The sequence below is a fragment of the Eleutherodactylus coqui genome, chromosome 10, assembly GCF_035609145.1.
Source record: "Eleutherodactylus coqui strain aEleCoq1 chromosome 10, aEleCoq1.hap1, whole genome shotgun sequence".
In the NCBI taxonomy this organism is placed as follows: domain Eukaryota; kingdom Metazoa; phylum Chordata; class Amphibia; order Anura; family Eleutherodactylidae; genus Eleutherodactylus; species Eleutherodactylus coqui.
This window is the reverse complement of record NC_089846.1, coordinates 765,718-784,195: the sequence shown is the minus strand read 5'-3', so window position 1 is coordinate 784,195 and position 18,478 is coordinate 765,718. Positions and strand designations below refer to the sequence as shown.

The 18,478-nt window shown below is 54.7% G+C and overlaps 1 protein-coding gene across 2 annotated transcripts; it reads left to right on the top strand.

The window, feature by feature from the left end:
• Positions 1-589: 589 nt before the first annotated feature.
• WDR13 (WD repeat domain 13) lies at positions 590-17,819 on the top strand. 2 transcript variants are annotated; one of them, XM_066579937.1, is made up of 10 exons: positions 592-680; positions 4,033-4,110; positions 4,178-4,415; positions 4,813-4,922; positions 4,988-5,118; positions 10,637-10,944; positions 11,032-11,212; positions 14,771-14,912; positions 17,324-17,442; positions 17,522-17,819. In XM_066579937.1, the coding sequence occupies exons 1-10, from the start codon at positions 613-615 to the stop codon at positions 17,704-17,706; spliced, it is 1,560 nt and encodes a 519-aa protein (XP_066436034.1). In that variant the 5' UTR covers positions 592-612; the 3' UTR covers positions 17,707-17,819. The 2 variants fall into 2 exon arrangements, with proteins under 2 accessions (XP_066436035.1, XP_066436034.1); XM_066579938.1 differs by lacking the exon at positions 17,324-17,442 and having other exon boundaries at positions 590-680; positions 17,522-17,737.
• The last annotated feature ends 659 nt before the right edge of the window (positions 17,820-18,478 follow it).

The window sequence follows — 18,478 nt, the reverse complement described above, 5'->3', positions numbered from 1 at the left end:
GTAATGACTGATATCAGCAGGGTGATGACTGGTACTTGTGGGGTGATGACTGGTATTAGCAGGGTGATGACTGGTTCTTGTGGGGTAATGACTGGTTCTTGTGGGGTGATGACTGGTTCTTGTGGGGTGATGACTGGTATTAGCAGGGTGATGACTGGTTCTTGTGGGGTAATGACTGGTTCTTGTGGGGTGATGACTGATACTTGTGGGGTGATGACTGGTTCTTGTGGGGTGATGACTGATACTTGTGGGGTGATGACTGGTTCTTGTGGGGTGATGACTGGTATTAGCAGGGTGATGACTGGTAGTAGCAGGGTGATGACTGGTACCAGCAGGGTGATGACTGGTACTTGTGGGGTGATGATTGGTACTAGCAGGGTGATGACTGGTTCTTGTGGTATTATGTGATCGGCACTCACGAAGACGTCTTGTAATACCTATGTGAGACTACAATAAAATGGCGCCCGAATCCCGACACGAATGCGCGCGCCTCTTCCCTCTGGTGTCCGCTTTTTTTTTCGCTCGCCGACTACATCCCGCCTCTTGCTTGCGATTGGTTTCAGCAGGCAAGGACAGTTTCTGATTGGTGAAGGCTGTGGAGCGAGCTGACCAATGGGACGTGCAGGCCGCGGTTATGACGTCACCCTGGAGTCGGGCGGATGGGTCTTCCGGCGGAGCAGGTGAGTCTGGTTAGAATGTTGCTGGCCCCGGCGGGTCACTGGGGTGTAGCGCCCCCTATGGATGTAGTCTGGTTAGAATGTTGCTGGCCCCGGCGGGTCACTTGGGTGTAGCGCCCCCTATGGATGTAGTCTGGTTGGATTGCTGCTGGCCCCGGCGGGTCACTGGGGTGTAGCGCCCCCTATGGATGTAGTCTGGTTGGATTGCTGCTGGCCCCGGCGGGTCACTTGGGTGTAGCGCCCCCTATGGATGTAGTCTGGTTGGGTTGCTGCTGGCCCGGCGGGTCACTTGGGAGTAGCGCCCCCTATGGATGTAGTCTGGTTGGATTGCTGCTGGCACCGGCGGGTCACTTGGGAGTAGCGCCCCCTATGGATGTAGTCTGGTTGGGTTGCTGCTGGCCCCGGCGGGTCACTGGGGTGTAGCGCCCCCTATGGATGTAGTCTGGTTGGATTGCTGCTGGCACCGGCGGGTCACTTGGGAGTAGCGCCCCCTATGGATGTAGTCTGGTTGGGTTGCTGCTGGCCCCGGCGGGTCACTTGGGTGCAGCGCCCCCTATGGATGTAGCCTGGTTGGGTTGCTGCTGGCCCCGGCGGGTCACTTGGGTGTAGCGCCCCCTATGGATGTAGTCTGGTTGGGTTGCTGCTGGCCCCGGCGGGTCACTGGGGTGTAGCGCCCCCTATGGATGTAGTCTGGTTGGATTGCTGCTGGCCCCGGCGGGTCACTTGGGTGTAGCGCCCCCTATGGATGTAGTCTGGTTGGGTTGCTGCTGGCCCGGCGGGTCACTTGGGAGTAGCGCCCCCTATGGATGTAGTCTGGTTGGATTGCTGCTGGCACCGGCGGGTCACTTGGGAGTAGCGCCCCCTATGGATGTAGTCTGGTTGGGTTGCTGCTGGCCCCGGCGGGTCACTGGGGTGTAGCGCCCCCTATGGATGTAGTCTGGTTGGATTGCTGCTGGCACCGGCGGGTCACTTGGGAGTAGCGCCCCCTATGGATGTAGTCTGGTTGGGTTGCTGCTGGCCCCGGCGGGTCACTTGGGTGCAGCGCCCCCTATGGATGTAGTCTGGTTGGGTTGCTGCTGGCCCCGGCGGGTCACTTGGGTGTAGCGCCCCCTATGGATGTAGTCTGGTTGGGTTGCTGCTGGCCCCGGCGGGTCACTTGGGTGTAGCGCCCCCTATGGATGTAGTCTGGTTGGATTACTGCTGGCCCCGGCGGGTCACTTGGGTGTAGCGCCCCCTATGGATGTAGTCTGGTTGGGTTGCTGCTGGCCCCGGCGGGTCACTTGGGTGTAGCGCCCCCTATGGATGTAGTCTGGTTGGGTTGCTGCTGGCCCCGGCGGGTCACTTGGGTGTAGCGCCCCCTATGGATGTAGTCTGGTTGGGTTGCTGCTGGCCCCGGCGGGTCACTTGGGTGTAGCGCCCCCTATGGATGTAGTCTGGTTGGGTTGCTGCTGGCCCCGGCGGGTCACTGGGGTGTAGCGCCCCCTATGGATGTAGTCTGGTTGGATTGCTGCTGGCCCCGGCGGGTCACTTGGGAGTAGCGCCCCCTATGGATGTAGTCTGGTTGGATTGCTGCTGGCAGCGGCGGGTCACTGGGGTGTAGCGCCCCCTATGGATGTAGTCTGGTTGGGTTGCTGCTGGCCCCGGCGGGTCACTTGGGTGTAGCGCCCCCTATGGATGTAGTCTGGTTGGATTGCTGCTGGACCCGGCGGGTCACTTGGGTGTAGCGCCCCCTATGGATGTAGTGTGGTTGGGTTGCTGCTGGCCCCGGCGGGTCACTTGGGTGTAGCGCCCCCTATGGATGTAGTCTGGTTGGGTTGCTGCTGGCCCCGGCGGGTCACTTGGGTGTAGCGCCCCCTATGGATGTAGTCTGGTTGGGTTGCTGCTGGCCCCGGCGGGTCACTTGGGTGTAGCGCCCCCTATGGATGTAGTCTGGTTGGATTGCTGCTGGACCCGGCGGGTCACTTGGGTGTAGCGCCCCCTATGGATGTAGTCTGGTTGGGTTGCTGCTGGCCCCGGCGGGTCACTTGGGTGTAGCGCCCCCTATGGATGTAGTCTGGTTGGATTGCTGCTGGACCCGGCGGGTCACTTGGGTGTAGCGCCCCCTATGGATGTAGTGTGGTTGGGTTGCTGCTGGCCCCGGCGGGTCACTTGGGTGTAGCGCCCCCTATGGATGTAGTCTGGTTGGGTTGCTGCTGGCCCCGGCGGGTCACTTGGGTGTAGCGCCCCCTATGGATGTAGTCTGGTTGGGTTGCTGCTGGCCCCGGCGGGTCACTGGGGTGTAGCGCCCCCTATGTATGTAGTCTGGTTGGATTGCTGCTGGCCCCGGCGGGTCACTTGGGGTGTAGCGCCCCCTATGGATGTAGTCTGGTTGGGTTGCTGCCGGCCCCGGCGGGTCACTTGGGTGTAGCGCCCCCTATGGATGTAGTCTGGTTGGGTTGCTGCTGGCCCCGGCGGGTCACTTGGGTGTAGCGCCCCCTATGGATGTAGTCTGGTTGGGTTGCTGCTGGCCCCGGCGGGTCACTTGGGTGTAGCGCCCCCTATGGATGTAGTCTGGTTGGGTTGCTGCTGGCCCCAGCAGGTCACTTGGGTGTAGCGCCCCCTATGGATGTAGTCTGGTTGGGTTGCTGCTGGCCCCGGCGGGTCACTTGGGTGTAGCGCCCCCTATGGATGTAGTCTGGTTGGATTGCTGCTGGCCCGGCGGGTCACTTGGGTGTAGCGCCCCCTATGTATGTAGTCTGGTTGGGTTGCTGCTGGCCCCGGCGGGTCACTTGGGTGTAGCGCCCCCTATGGATGTAGTCTGGTTGGGTTGCTGCTGGCCCCGGCGGGTCACTTGGGTGTAGCGCCCCCTATGGATGTAGTCTGGTTGGATTGCTGCTGGCCCGGCGGGTCACTTGGGTGTAGCGCCCCCTATGTATGTAGTCTGGTTGGGTTGCTGCTGGCCCCGGCGGGTCACTTGGGTGTAGCGCCCCCTATGGATGTAGTCTGGAAGAGGGGGTCCCGTTGTTGTTAGTGCGGATGAGACTGAATGGGGAGTGCTGCGATACCAGAGCGGCACATGGATGGAGGATCATGTGTAATAGTGGTACAACCCCCTAATTAGCTGTTGGGGGAGGGGTGGCCCTGGCTCCGGGATCGGGGACTCCTGTGAAGGCGTACAGATTTTAGGATGTTCCATCAGGCACCATTCTCCCAAACCCTTCACAAACCATTTTTCTTTTCGCTGAGCGTAAACGGCGCCCCCCTGTATCCATGGGTTGTGTCTGGTATTGCAGCTGGACTGAGCTGTAACAGGAGACCAGCGCTGGCCGGGGGGCTGCCTCCTGGGATTAATGGGAATCCTTTGTGCCCCTTCTAGGGTCTGCCCGTCCTTCGGCGCTGAGAGCTGCAGTGGAATGGCTGCTGTGTGGCAGCAGGTTCTGGCCGTTGATGCAAGGTAAAGCCCGTGGTGTTGGCGTGTCGCCCGCTGTGTACCATGCAGTAACCCTCTAACGCTTCCCCAGGTACAACGCCTACCGCACGCCCGCACACCCGCAGTTCCGCACTCAGTACATCCGGAGACGCAGCCAGCTCCTTCGGGAGAATGCCAAGGCCGGGTATGACCCGCAGCTGCGGCGGCAGTACTTGAAGCTCCGCAGCCAACTGCTGGCGCAGCGGTACGGACCCCTGTCTGAGCAGAGCAGCTTCCGGGCGCACAGTAACAGCATCCGCAGCTCCCGCACCACCCTGGACCGCATGGAGGTGAGACCCCACGGGGATGTCGTAGAGCCCTCCGGGGCTGGAGACACACAGCTGGCGGCACGGCTTCTCTCTTATGTACGCTGCAGCCATCTTTGTTTCTGCAGACCTGTTAGGGGGCCACGGGGCCAGTGGTCATTAAGGTGCAAACTGGCTCAGTCATGAAGGGGTTAAGGAGTAGCTGCATGATCATTGGGGGTCCTCGCCTGAGCGCTGTGCCCCTTCGGCTGTCTTTGTTGCTCTTGGGGTCCTTCCCGCAGCTGAAGCTGCCTAGAGAAAGCGGCGCTGGCCCGGGGTCTCAGCAGCGGGCCCCCACTGATCCGTCAGAACATGCCACCCTTGTAATATGCCCACACAAGCCATGATGGTGCCAGTAACCTCACTTCTGACTCGCCTGCAGGATCTAGAAGAGGAGCCACGGTCCCAGGGGTCACGAGGGCACAGGCGGTCTGTAAGCCGGGGCTCCTACCAACTGCAGGCGCAAATGAACCGCGTGGCACAAGAGGAGAGGTGAGGAGACTGGATTACAGGAGCGGCGGGTGGGCGCTGTGGCTAATGCTGTGTCTCACCCACAGGGCTCCTGGCAGCTTGGTGCCCACTCCCCTGGCTGAGGCCAGCAGGGCGATGGCGGGTGACACCACACTAAGTGAGAACTATGCCTTCGCTGGAATGTATCACATATTCGACCAACACGTGGATCAAGCTGGTGAGTAGCAGGGAATCTCTCCGACGCCTGATGTAAGAGCGTGGGCATATGGCTGTGCCCAGGAGCCTGGCAGAGCCATGGGAGACGTACAAACTGCACATACAGCTGCAATCAGAATGATCCCCCCAGCCTGCAACGTGGCAAGACGTTCCCTAGACCCCGGACACCGCAACCTCCTGCCCTCGGGGAGCAGGTAGAGGGGCTTCTCAGGCCGCCATATTTGTGGGCTGGCTTTCCACATCTACAGCAGTGTCTGGAACGCGATCTGCAGGCGCTGCACACAGCGGGCCCTGCGAGGGCGCCATCATGACCTGCAGCCCTAGACCTCTTGCTTGTGGTGTCTGCTACACCCGTGCTGGAGCTCTGCGGCCTGGGACTTCCTACTGGACGGATATCTGGGGACAAGGTACCTTATTGCTACATCACCGGCTCTTACCCCGGGTGCCCTCGGTCACCTACTTCTGTATGGAAACTTGCCCTCCGGTGCCTTTTATTTACTGGAGAGCATCTACAGGATTCCACAAGGCTGCGATTGTGGGGACTGTCGCTTCTGTCTTAAAGGGGACCTGCCCTAATTTTTACTGACTTGCGGTATCGGGTCTTTGCTCTCAGGGCTGAGGGGGCGAGGGTACCTTCTTACATAAATGGTGGAACTGCCCCAGGCCTCGTCTGGACTCCTAAACCTGCATCGGTCTCCTTGGGAGGAGCTTCTAGGTAGGTGGACTCCCCACATCTAGGTGGGTCTTCCTGCGTTTCCTCTCTGCTTGTATCGCCATAGCCCCATCCTGGTGGAAATCGCTCAGTATTGACCTTGCCATAAGTAAACTGTCGTGGATAATGGCGAGTGAGAAGCTGATAACGTGGATTCGCCAATACTCACGATGCGATTACGAAATCCCTCAATCCCATTCAAGCCTCGTGTAAACCAAAATTATTCCCCCCCCCCCCCCCCCCCCCCACTATAAATGCAGCTTAACTGCCAAATTCACAACTTTTCAGGTTGTTGCAGAAACCAAATAGAAAACAAACAATTTAGATGGCTCAACACAAGTGAGCTGCGGCGCCCGCGCATGTATTGTGGGGTCCCACGGAGCTGCGGCGCCCGCCAATGGATTGTGGAGTCCCACGGAGCTGCGGCGCCCGCCAATGGATTGTGGAGTCCCACGGAGCTGCGGCGCCCGCGCATGTATTGTGGAGTCCCACGGAGCTGCGGCGCCCGCCAATGTATTGTGGAGTCCCACGGAGCTGCGGCGCCCGCCAATGTATTGTGGAGTCCCACGGAGCTGCGGCGCCCGCCAATGTATTGTGGAGTCCCACGGAGCTGCGGCGCCCGCCAATGTATTGTGGAGTCCCACGGAGCTGCGGCGCCCGCCAATGTATTGTGGAGTCCCACGGAGCTGCGGCGCCCGCCAATGTACTGTGGAGTCCCACGGAGCTGCGGCGCCCGCCAATGGACTGTGGGGTCCCACGGAGCTGCGGCGCCCGCGCATGTACCGTGGGGTCCCACGGAGCTGCGGCGCCCGCGCATGTACCGTGGAGTCCCACGGAGCTGCGGCGCCCGCGCATGTACCGTGGAGTCCCACGGAGCTGCGGCGCCCGCGCATGTACCGTGGAGTCCCACGGAGCTGCGGCGCCCGCGCATGTACCGTGGAGTCCCACGGAGCTGCGGCGCCCGCGCATGTACCGTGGAGTCCCACGGAGCTGCGGCGCCCGCGCATGTACCGTGGAGTCCCACGGAGCTGCGGCGCCCGCGCATGTACCGTGGAGTCCCACGGAGCTGCGGCGCCCGCGCATGTACCGTGGAGTCCCACGGAGCTGCGGCGCCCGCGCATGTACCGTGGAGTCCCACGGAGCTGCGGCGCCCGCGCATGTACCGTGGAGTCCCACGGAGCTGCGGCGCCCGCGCATGTACCGTGGAGTCCCACGGAGCTGCGGCGCCCGCGCATGTACCGTGGAGTCCCACGGAGCTGCGGCGCCCGCGCATGTACCGTGGAGTCCCACGGAGCTGCGGCGCCCGCGCATGTACCGTGGAGTCCCACGGAGCTGCGGCGCCCGCGCATGTACCGTGGAGTCCCACGGCCAGCCCTGTTGTCGCCGGTAGACATGTTGTATCAGGATTGATGGCCCTGTGCTGTATCAGACGAGAGGCCTGCAATGCGCTGGCCAAGGCTCGCAGCCACAGTTTGCGCTCATGGCTGGGACCGCACGAGATTTGTGTGGACTATGAAATTCATTCTTTTAATGGAGTCGTATGTCAGCGGTTTTCTCCCGCGGAGCAGAAAAAATCAGGGCATATCCTATTTTTGGGCGTTCCCTCGGACGCCTCGCCCATTCTTTTCAATGAGTCGGAAAAGCTTGCGCAGCGTGGGATGTCCACGAGGGTGCGATGCACCGAAAACAATAGGAAACCCTTGTAGATCCTTTCAACTGCACCAAAGGCAACTCCAGTGGAGTGATGGGAGGTGTGCTTGTCACAAACACCTCGCAGCTGTGCGGACATCGCACCCAACCGCATGAAACTAGCCGAAGGGCTCTTTCACACAAGCGTATATCAGCTGCGGTTTTCCCGGCCAATATACGCAATGATGTGAGATGCAAAAACTCAAACGGGCACAAATCTATCATTTGTGCACCCATTCAGAATGCATGGGCCTCCGGCCCATATATGCCGAGGCCATCATGCCGTTGCCCCTACCGTCCCCCTCGCTGGCTCACCTCCTCCCTGGCTGTTTGCAATGGGAGGGGGTGGGGCGTGGGTAGAGCAAGGCTCTTGACTAGGGTAGGGGGCAGCATCCAGCAATGGGAGGAGGCGGGCTGGCACTTAGCTCCGCCCCTCCCATTGCAATCAGTCGGAGGGGAGGAGAGAAGAGGGATGGAGTTTAGCAGTCACGTTGCTAAACTCTCTCCCACCTCCCTTCTCCGGCTGCTGTCGGTGGCTCCCATAGGAGCCCATGCAGCGGCCGACTTATTCCGGCCCAAAAGATAGTCCTGGAACTATCTTTTTTTTATTCACGGAGACAGTGGGGTTCTAGTATTGTATAGATTCACTGAAAAGGACCCACTAGAAAATCTAATTTTTATTATTAAAAAATAACTTATTTATCCTATTAAAAATTGACAAACATATGTGACAACAAAAAAATATAAAAAAATCATGCCTCCGTTATCAGTGCTGTGTCAGCAAAGAATAACAGGAATTTGGATATTTATTTCTTTTGTGGAGGTATAAAAGTGTAATAGGGAACACCCTGAGATTGGTCTGTTACCCAGAGATACAAGGGGCACAGAGTAACCAGTTGGCCCAGATTCGGCCTTGACTGTATTAAGGAATAAACCGAAGGTCTCCTATAATTATTCCACTACTTTGGTGCAGTTTATTATAATTTGTTGAAACTGGTACACACGTAGTTATTCTCAAAAAAACGTGGATATTTAGGAAGATATCGCACTCCTAAGGCGCAATGATTGATAGTTTTTTGCAATCGATGCGCCTTCTTTTGTTAAAACGATCGACGCGTTTCCTCGGCTCCTAATTATTTAGCCGATTCATCAGGATCAGAGTATCATGTGGTATTATTGTCCACTCAGGGATATATAACTGGGTGTTTACAAGATCGCACGAGGGGCGTGATGCTCAAATTACCATAAAGAGCAGTTAATTTTCCTAGCAGTAATAGCCCACTTTGGTTACCAAGTTAGAGGCTACTTTACTGGAAAAGGAGATGTTTGCTCAGATACAGATATGCGATTGAGTCTATGATGACGTCTGATGAGTTTAGGGCGCAATCATAGAAACATGTAATGCACTGCGGTGCTGTCATGCGTGTTATGTTTGCCGTTAAAGAGGCAATTATAGATGAGTGTATATGTCTCCACCATATAGTGCTGTAAGGTTATTCAAACGCCGAGAATGAGCTGAGGTAGCTGAATGAGCTGAGGTAGCTGAATGAGCTGGATAACATTGCTCATTAAAGGTCAGCAAACCACTATGTAGCTCATTGCGATTGTTCAAGTGTTCTGCATCAGCTGAGGTAGCTGCATGAGCTAGGTGATATTGCTCATTGGGGGTCAGCTCACCACTATATAGCCCATTGAAGTTATTCAAGTGCTATGAAACAGCTGAGGTAGCTGACTGAGCTAGATAACATTGCTCATGGAAGGTCTGCCAGAATATCATGAGACAGATCTCAGCGGTTGCTCTGCGACTGTGTGTGTGTATGTGGGTACATTTGGAGTGGGCAACATCAAGCTAAACACTCCAAACGTTTGCATAGGCACGAATCAACTTAGGAGGTTAGCTGCTTTCCAATGAGCAATGTTATTTCAGGGTGTTCCCTATTACACTTTGATACCTCCACAAAAGAAATAACAAATATCCAAATTAGTTATTCTTTGCTGACACAGCATTGATAACGGAGGCATGATGTTGTCATATATGTTTGTCAATCTTTAATAGGATAAATAAGTTATTTTTTAATAATAAAAATTAGATTTTCTAGTGGGTCCTTTTCAGTGAATGGAACTATCTTTTGGGCCGGACATAAAAATGCTCGGCGCTATATTGGCCCGGCTGGCGCCTTTACGTTGCAGGAATACGACCATGTGATCTGATACATTGGAATCTAATGCATCAGCTCATAGCGCATATTGGCCGACTGTGAAAACGGCGGGCCGATATATCTTTGTGGGAAGGAGCCTTAAGGCTGCTAGTGGCACCTGAACCTGTCACATTACGCGTTCAGGTGTCAGCTGCAAATAGCATTCCTCCACCTTAGTCTTACTTGGGAGAACCGCTTGTGTAATAGCATCCTAATTTAACGAGCGGTTTCCCCAAATTCACCACCAAATGCCACCGGCTGCTGCAGGCTCAGAATTATCCCCTTCCTACAAGTAGAATCCCTCATAGGATGGCACATCCGGCGTGATCTCAAACACACTTGGTGCCACTAATCAGGGGCTTCATTAGTTGCATCAGTTGTGCTTGATATAAAAGGCATCAGATACCTGGAGCAGCGAGGGCTTTGATTGCATGTTAGAAATACGGCTACGACATGAGTGCGGTCCAAAAAGGCTTCTACAAACAAGAAGGATAAAAGAAGAGGGAAAGCAGTTTACAAGTGGAGTTACAGGAACACTCGCTGCACTACGTGAACATGGCAGTAAGAGGGCGCCATCACTGGCTGCCACCAGATTACTGACGAGGTAGGTGGTCAAAAACCCTGCAGTGACTGCAGAAGACCCGCAGCGAGATCTGGTGGCGGCAGGCAGAGGAAGGTGCCGGACACTGAAGGTCTCCATGTCCGGACGCCAAGACGTCCTCTCTACGGATCCGAAAGAAAAGACTCCCCCTCCCCCCTCGATATGCTGCAAAATAAGCACAGGAAGGGATTCTAGAACTTTTTGTTCCTCTCAGTGGTGTAGTGGGAGGAGGGCGCGGCGGAGGCCGGCGATGACCTGCCGCCACTTACATTGTTCTTGTTTGTTTGTAACTGTGGGGGACTAATCATTTTGTCTTCAGTCCCGAAGGTCCAGTTTGCCAATGACGACAAGCACCTCCTGGCCTGCTGCTCTCTCGATGGCACAATATCCGTGTGTCAGCTGGTTCCCACGCCCCCGGCCGTCCTACAGACCCTACGAGGACACAACGGTCCGGTCAGCGACTTTGCCTGGTCCTTGTCCAATGACATCATTGTGTCCACCTCTCTGGATGGTAGCATGTGCATTTGGAACACCCACGATGGCCGCTGCATCCGACAGATTGCTGACCCCGACTCGGCCCAGATGCTCTGCTGCACCTTCCAGCCCATCAATAACAATCTGACGGTGGTGAGTGTGATCCCGCCGCGGTGGGGTCCTAGGCCACACCCCTTACTGGAGACCACCGCTGCTCAGGTAACGGAAGCTTCTTTCTAGGTTGGTAACAGCAAACACAACATCCACGGTGTGAATATTTCTACCGGTAAGAAGGTGAAGGGAGGAAGCAGCAAGCTGACCGGCCGCGTGCTGTCCCTGTCCTTCGACTCTGCCGGACGCATCCTGTGGGCTGGCGATGACCGTGGCAGTATCTTCTCCTTCCTGTTTGATATGGCCACAGGTGAGTGCGACCCGATCAGATGTGGCCGGCTGTTGTAAAAACAAACCACACGAAAGAAAGTGCGAAAATGCCAAAATATACACAAAAAGAGAAACTTTATTAAACAAGCAAAAAGCCCAAACCCAAAGGAGCGGCGTGTAATGGCAGGATGTAGTGATCTGCACGGAGCAGGAGGTCGCACCGCCCCCGGAGGACCCGTCCATCTCTACCTGGCGCTGCCCTCTGGGTGACGCCCCCGATCAGTATCTGCTAGGTGGGAGCTCAATGGTTCTTTGCTCCAAGTGTTTGCACATATCGCCTTCTAGATCGTAGGCTGCGTGCTAACATGGTGTATTGGGCCACCGGGGGGGTGTTATTACATGGCACTCCCTGTGGTTTGGATGTTTGAATGTTTTTAATTTGTTTAATAAAGATGATCTTTTTATGTATTCGGTATAGCTGCTGCCACTAGGAGGCGACACTAAGCACAAAAACAAGTACCTCCTGCTCTGTAGCCTCTGTACTCCCTTTTGCCCCTCCAGGGGGTGTCTGGGGTTGATCTTACCTGGTGGTGGGAGGGAGAGCGGCACTGTTACTCCCTCCTCCAAGGCAAAGCGGAAGAGAGCTGACCTACCCGCTCCGATGCCCGCCGCTGTCCTTGGATAGTGCAGTGATTCCAAGCTGTGTCAGTTTTCACCAACCCCTTTTATGGCAGAAGTAGCTATCCAACTGCGAGCCGCCTGTCACATGGCAGAGTGATGCTGTGCAGTAACTGTATTCTTCGCCCATGACTAGAGGGCATGATGCCCCCTCACTGATCGGGACGTTCTGCCACTTCCTTAAGTGTCTTATCCCTTCTCTTGGTAGTCGTCATGCAGTCTGTAAATGGGATAGTAGGAGTTAACCACTGCCAAACTCGGTATCGGACTTCATCCGAAGGTGGGTACCAGGCGCCATCCTTGTGGCCTCCGTAGGTCAGTAAGACTGCTGCTCATTGCTGTAGTCGAGCGCTTCAATTATGTCGCCTCCTTCCAATCTCCACCAACCACATTCTCCAGCCTTTGATCCGTAACCGTTTCTTTGCCATTGGTCAGTGCTCGTCACCATCTTCTTCCTGCACAGAGGAGTATCTGGCCGCAGTACCTCCATTCTGTATAGTAGGTTCACACGTTGGGGGGACGTCAGTTGGCCTCATGATTCCCTCTAAGGCCTCGTTGTGCATTGGATCCACTAGCTTCCATTTCGCTTTTGTTCGGCTCTTCTGGCTGAATAGCTAGAGGGATAATGGCATCCCGTTGGTCCACGTCACGTGGTTCTGCCACGCATCTGTATCAGCGCAGGTTATGACCAGTGGTTTATGAAGGCCGCTGGTTCCTTACTTCCACACTGTAGGTTGTCATATGCCTACTCTGACGGCTTACTCAGTCTCATCCGCCATACAAACTCACTAAACGCCTCCTGGGAGGGGGGTACTTGCGTCACGATTCTCGGTAGCGGCAGTTCTTCACTTTCTCACTCCCCTTCCGTCAGGCAGTTGTGCGCGGCCCGTTGTCCTTCCTCGTATGTGGTTATTCACACTAGTAGAGATCATTAATCCTTTACTTCTCCACTACATATCACTGTATGCCCGAAGTCGTGGTAGCACAGTAGCCGGGGCCACACGGTACCATGGGACGCCTTGATTTCCATTCCTACCTTCGACAAGATTGGATTCTTGAGCCTCTTCCAGTAGGCAGATCTTTGGTGAAGACTGCCCTCTGTTGATCACTAAGGGACCCAACTCCAGTTTTGGCTTCCGATGTCTATGGGCAGCCTATACGCTGCTGAAGTATACCTGACGGCTACAATCTTCTATGCCCACGAGGTCGCTCCCCCTACTTGTCATACTGTTTTCATTGCTTATTGCCAGTGCTAATTGTCAAACCCGTATCTCTCCTAGGGGGTAAAACTAGGTCTAGGCCTCACCCTGCTTTCTCCAGGCTTACTACCCCGGCAGATCCCACACGCACCCACTCTGCAATCGTTTCAGTTCTTCTCAGTACCATTCTGTCTTGCAGCCGGCTTCCCGATTAGTTGATTATCCGCTCTAGGCCACTCGAAGCCGATTGGAGCAGGAGCATACCTAGCCCCCAGGCTGACCATAGAATAAAGGTTTGCTCCGCCGGCATCCAGCGCTGAGCTCGGTGCCACCTTACAATTCGACATGTAGCTGGAGCGCCACGCACACCTCGGCCCAAGGCCTGCGATTCTGAAGGCCGTCAACATGGAAGTTCTTATTTGGCTCCCGTTCCTTACTAAAAGCTTCCGGATAACCCTGCATGCTCCTCTTGCGTCCTTCCTCTATCCAACAGCCCCTTTGGAGGACAGAATGTCTCTCCCCTCAACTCTTAGTAATAAGTTGTCCTTAAGAAACGGGTCTCTTCCTGTTCCGATCGCTGCCTCGTCTGTCCATAGCTGTCCTCAGCAGGGCGGAGCTCTTGTCCGACAATGGCATCGCCCCTTCTATTTTTTAGTGCCACCCTACAGAACTTATACGTGTTTTCTTCTAGGAACGCATTTCAGCCTTCATTGTCCAAGTGCTACAAAAACATTATCTGGCCGGTGTCGGAGCGCCGATCACTCGCCTTCTTCCCCCTACAATATTGCTCTAGAACGTTCCAAGGTCTACTGTACCCCCCCCCGACACAGACCAGAAAATAGGAGGTAACAAACATCGCTCCTCAGCCCGCTCCTTGGGGGCCGGGCCCCGGCCCCATAGGTCATTCCCTACTAGAACAGCTGGCCCTTTCTATCACACTCCGGCCTCGCTTTGTCTAGTATCATTTTTGTGTTCCGCTCTGTATTTGTCTGTTAGGCAGTAGGAGAGAAACAGAATATGTGCAAACTGACTTCGCCCCCATGCCTGCAGGAGGGGTACAGCGGCGTAGTCGCCTCCTAGTCGCAGCAGGTATAACTAGGTCTGCTGTGTCCCCAATGAACGAGACGAGAAAGGCAGTTAACGGTCAGTAACAAAAATCCTGTCTTTCCGGTGGCTATGGTTGACGTGTGCGTGTGGCCATTGCTACTTGTCTAAAGCCCCATTTACACGCAAAGATGATCGTTCAAAATTTGTCAAACTGACCGTTTTGAGTGATCATTTGCATTCGGCACTAATGTAATTGGTATGTTAGTTCAATTACATGTAGCTAGAGAACAGCAGGTGGTCTGTTCTCTAAATACATCTGCTTTGTTCCACCACGGGCTGTATACAATGCCATCAGTGCTGCCCTCGGAGAACACAGCGTGTGGTCCCTCTCATCAGGGACGAAGGATTTTATGCTGACTTGAAGTTAGCGATGAACGAAGAATACATGATGGGCGCTCATTTACACGCAATAGCTGTCGCTCAGAAAAATTGAGCGATAATCGGTGCGTGTAAATGGGGCATTAGTGGTAGTGCCAGCCATACGTGTTCCTCCTCACCAGCAGCAATAGCTGCAATATACAACAAATGCAGACGGAAGGCGCCATCCACCCTCCCTCAGGGTGCTGCCCTTTAGCAGCTCGCAGTAATGGTGACCGTGTTCTTGTCTCCTGCAGGTAAGCTGACCAAAGCCAAGCGCCTGGTAGTGTCAGAAGGCAGCGCCATCACCAGCATCTCTGCCCGCTCCTGGATCAGTCGTGAAGCTCGGGATCCTTCCTTGTTGGTCAATGCGTGTATTAATAAGCTGCTGCTATACCGGTACGGACCTGTAGCCCTCCTGCTCCTCTGCCCCGCGTGAAGTAGGTGCGCCGCCAAAAACTCAGATTTTAATGCTGCGCTTGGACTCCAGAGTGACCCCAGGGGGCGGCCGGGTGCGGCGGTTTTAACCTTTGTAATGGCGCCCTTTTGGGTACACCCGTTTCCCCCCTATTGTTCCTGATGCCGATCAGCAGTTCCGCCGGTTTTGTCGCCGTCTTCGACCGCAGATTTTTTACTTTTTCTCTCTAAAAACTCAGTTTATCTTCAAAAAAATTTCCTGTCCGCCATATTCAGAGCCGCAGCGGAGCGGCCGATACCGCTGTGCATCACCTTGTCTTTCAGAATGCTCAGAAAAAAAACTCCAAACCCGGAGTCGGTGGTTTTCTTACATCGTTCAGTCGTCGTCCGCGAGGAGAGACTTTGTAGGCAGAACCGGGTTTTCCCCCCTTTTAACCTATTCGTACGTCTGCTTCCTACTAAGACTTGGCAATCTCAGATTCATGCAGTGCACGGCCACAGGTAGGGGGCGCTCACAGATCGCCAGTTTGTGGACTTTGGTGCAGATTTCACCCCTTCAATTTGAATTCAATTGAAAGGGTGAAATCTGCTGCAGAGGCGCCGCATGTTAAACGCAGTCTTGGGCCGCTTCACGTTAACCCCTTGTGTGCAAGCATGTAGAGCGCATGTGCATGCTCAAAAAATAAGCAAGCTGCTCCCGCTGTGAGATATGAGCTGTGTGTGCACAATACGCACGAACATGGAGCCTGATTGGTCCTGTGGATTTGGGGCTTTTAGGGGGTGTAGCAGGCAGGACCAGTGTTCCGGACCATCGATGTGCGCTCCCATGCTTATACAGAGAGCTGCAGATCATTCCGGCCAGCCACGGTAAACAGGCAGTTCATAGAGGCAGGGCCGGGGGATCGGAAGCTGAACCCGCCCATCAAGTAGAGCAGCGCCATTTAAATACCCCAATCAGAGTCCAACGGCCTCCTGCGATAAGTTTTCTGAAAGGCAATCTGCCATGGAGATGAAGGCATGCCTGTGGCCCGTCCCATCGCAGTATTACTTTACACTGCAGGCAGGAGCCAGCCATCACAAGTTCTTGTCCGCGATCGGGGCAAAAAAGCGTAATTTAAAAAATTTTTTTTTTTGTTTAATTAGAAAAATTTGAAGGAGATATTAAGTTTAAAAACCTTTAAAAAAACAAAGCAATTTGGGGATAAATACGATTTTTTTTTTTGAGTTGAGATTTTATTTAACCCATTAAGGACCAGGCGCGGTAAATCTACGGTGCCTGGTCCCAGGCTTAGAACCCCGCCGATAGTAAAATTACAGTGGGACTTTAAGACTTCTGCAATCAAAAAGAGGCAGAACAGGCTGACAACGCAGAGGAGGAGGCAGGAGGAGTTTTTAACCCTTTCTGCATTTTCCTTCCCTGAGTACACAGTGCTCAATGAGCGGTGTCTACTAGAAAGTGGAAGGGTTTCTTCCACGGGGGGAGCCTGGGGATCCTGCTACAGCAGAGCTGCAGGGTCATACTAGACCCAAGCCAGCTCTGCCAGTGACTGATGTCACTACAGGGGTTGTTTTCTCCTGTAACTGGGGCTTCTATGGATGCGGCCCCTATGGACGCCCCGGCTACAGGGGGAAAGTGTCATAAAAAAAACCATGTGACTGCCCCCAGCGGTCTTACATGACGTCACGGAACATGGAGAGGAACACACAGCATTCCATCCATCAGCCAGACAAAACTACGGAATAAACAGTATATACAAAGCCGACGCCCACTAAAACCGTCGCCGTATGCGCCCTGTAAACAAACAGAGGAACCCGTTCTCATACTTTATGCTAAAATAATTATACTAAAAAGAAAAAATGAATGTTAAACTACTTTTTTTTTAGCATTTTACCCCCAATAAAAATAAAAATAATTAAAAAAACGGAAAAAAGTCAGTCATGGAAAACGCAGCAAAAATAATTGTGTTCACTAAAGGAAGCCAAATCCAGCAGTAAAGCCACCCGATGGGTGAAATCCCTAAAGTGTCTGGTCCTCAAGGGGTTAAGGTGTTCAGACACCATGCAGCAGCGCCCCATTGTTGTATGGCTGCCCCGACATCACGCAGGCCGCTGCAGCGATTTGCACAATCACCCCTTGTAGAAGCAGCTGCTCTCTTGCCTGGCTGCCATGGGGAAACCACATCTAAAGGGTTAATAGTCCTGGACAGAGTCCTCACGGTACAGCAGCTTGTAGTGCCCATGATGTACTGGAACACAGGGCGGCAGGGGTTAACGCAAACGGGAACGGCGATGTGGGCTGAGACGGAGCCGAGGAGTAAGAAACCCCTTTGACAAAGGCCATACTTGCCTCTGCTGTCCGTGGACTTCATGGAGTGACTGACTTGTCTTCCCAGGGTTGTGGATAACGAGGGAGCGCTGCAGTTGAAGCGAACGTTTCCAGTCCAGCAGATGAGCCACGCACTGGGAAGCATCTTCTGTCCGCTCATGTCCTTCCGCCAGGGCGCCTGCGTCGGTGCGTATGTCTTGTGCCATAGGTGCCAGTAATGGGCTCCCGGCGCCCACTAATCCTCCGTGTCTTGCTTCCTCCACAGTGACGGGCAGTGAAGACATGTGTGTCTACTTCTTCGACGTGGAACGGGCCACCAAGGCCATTGTGAACAAGCTCCAGGGACACAGCGCCGCCGTTCTAGGGGTCAGTTTCAACTGCGACGAAAGTCTCTTGGCCTCCAGCGACGCTAAGGGAATGGTGATCATCTGGAGGAGGGAACAGAAGTGACACTGTCCCCCGTGCAGCACCCCCACCCCCCGTGCAGCACCCCCACCCAGCGGCCGCCCCTCCCCCCTTATTTATAGTTTCTCTGTCTTCTGCAATAAACGTCTCTGACCGCGGCCGCAGGATTCTTCTCGTGCCTCGAGTCACTCATCATAAAGCTGCATGGTTAAATGGCATGGAGCGCCAGGCTTAACCCTTGCTGGGTGGCGTGGCCCGCTTGCAGCCGGACCGCCACCTTATTGTTACACTTCTCGTTGCTTATACAAGGTGGCAGTTTGCTTGTTAGAGTCAGTTTAGTCAGCGGCTCCTTCACGCCAGCGTTGGGGGTTCAGTCTTCCTGCTCTGTTCACCCCCTGGCCAAATGGATCCCTCTTATGATGGAACCAAAGCCTATCCAATTACCTAATGGAGTCCATTCTGTTTCCAGTAGCGCAGCGTCCGGCACCATTGTGTGACGGTGGCCCCGTGCGGCCCTCAGACTCCAGCTCGCTCTTCTTGGAGGACAGTTTTGTAGCTTTTCATGCTCGTTGTTTTAGGGGTTTTCGAGCACCTGCCTGCACTGTCGGCTCACCTAGGGGGGCAGCGTGTATAGCAAGAATAGGGCCAGGACAAATGAGGTGAAGTCACCATGTTGGTCCTTCTTACCACTCTGCATGTAAGCCCACAGCGCTCTGGCCACGGGGGCCGGGCTTACTGCTTCTGCCCTGGATTTAGGCCACCATGATGCAGCAAGGCTTCGGCATACTTACTTAAACCACCAAAGAATGTCAGTGAA

Bases quoted from the DNA above. Each gene is read 5' to 3' on its own strand.
- WDR13 (XM_066579937.1), top strand. From the start codon at position 613: ATGGGACGTGCAGGCCGCGGTTATGACGTCACCCTGGAGTCGGGCGGA. The intron at 10,945-11,031 runs GTGAGTGTGATC...GCTTCTTTCTAG, and splicing joins TCAATAACAATCTGACGGTG to GTTGGTAACAGCAAACACAA. The intron at 14,913-17,323 runs GTACGGACCTGT...TTGTCTTCCCAG, and splicing joins AATAAGCTGCTGCTATACCG to GGTTGTGGATAACGAGGGAG.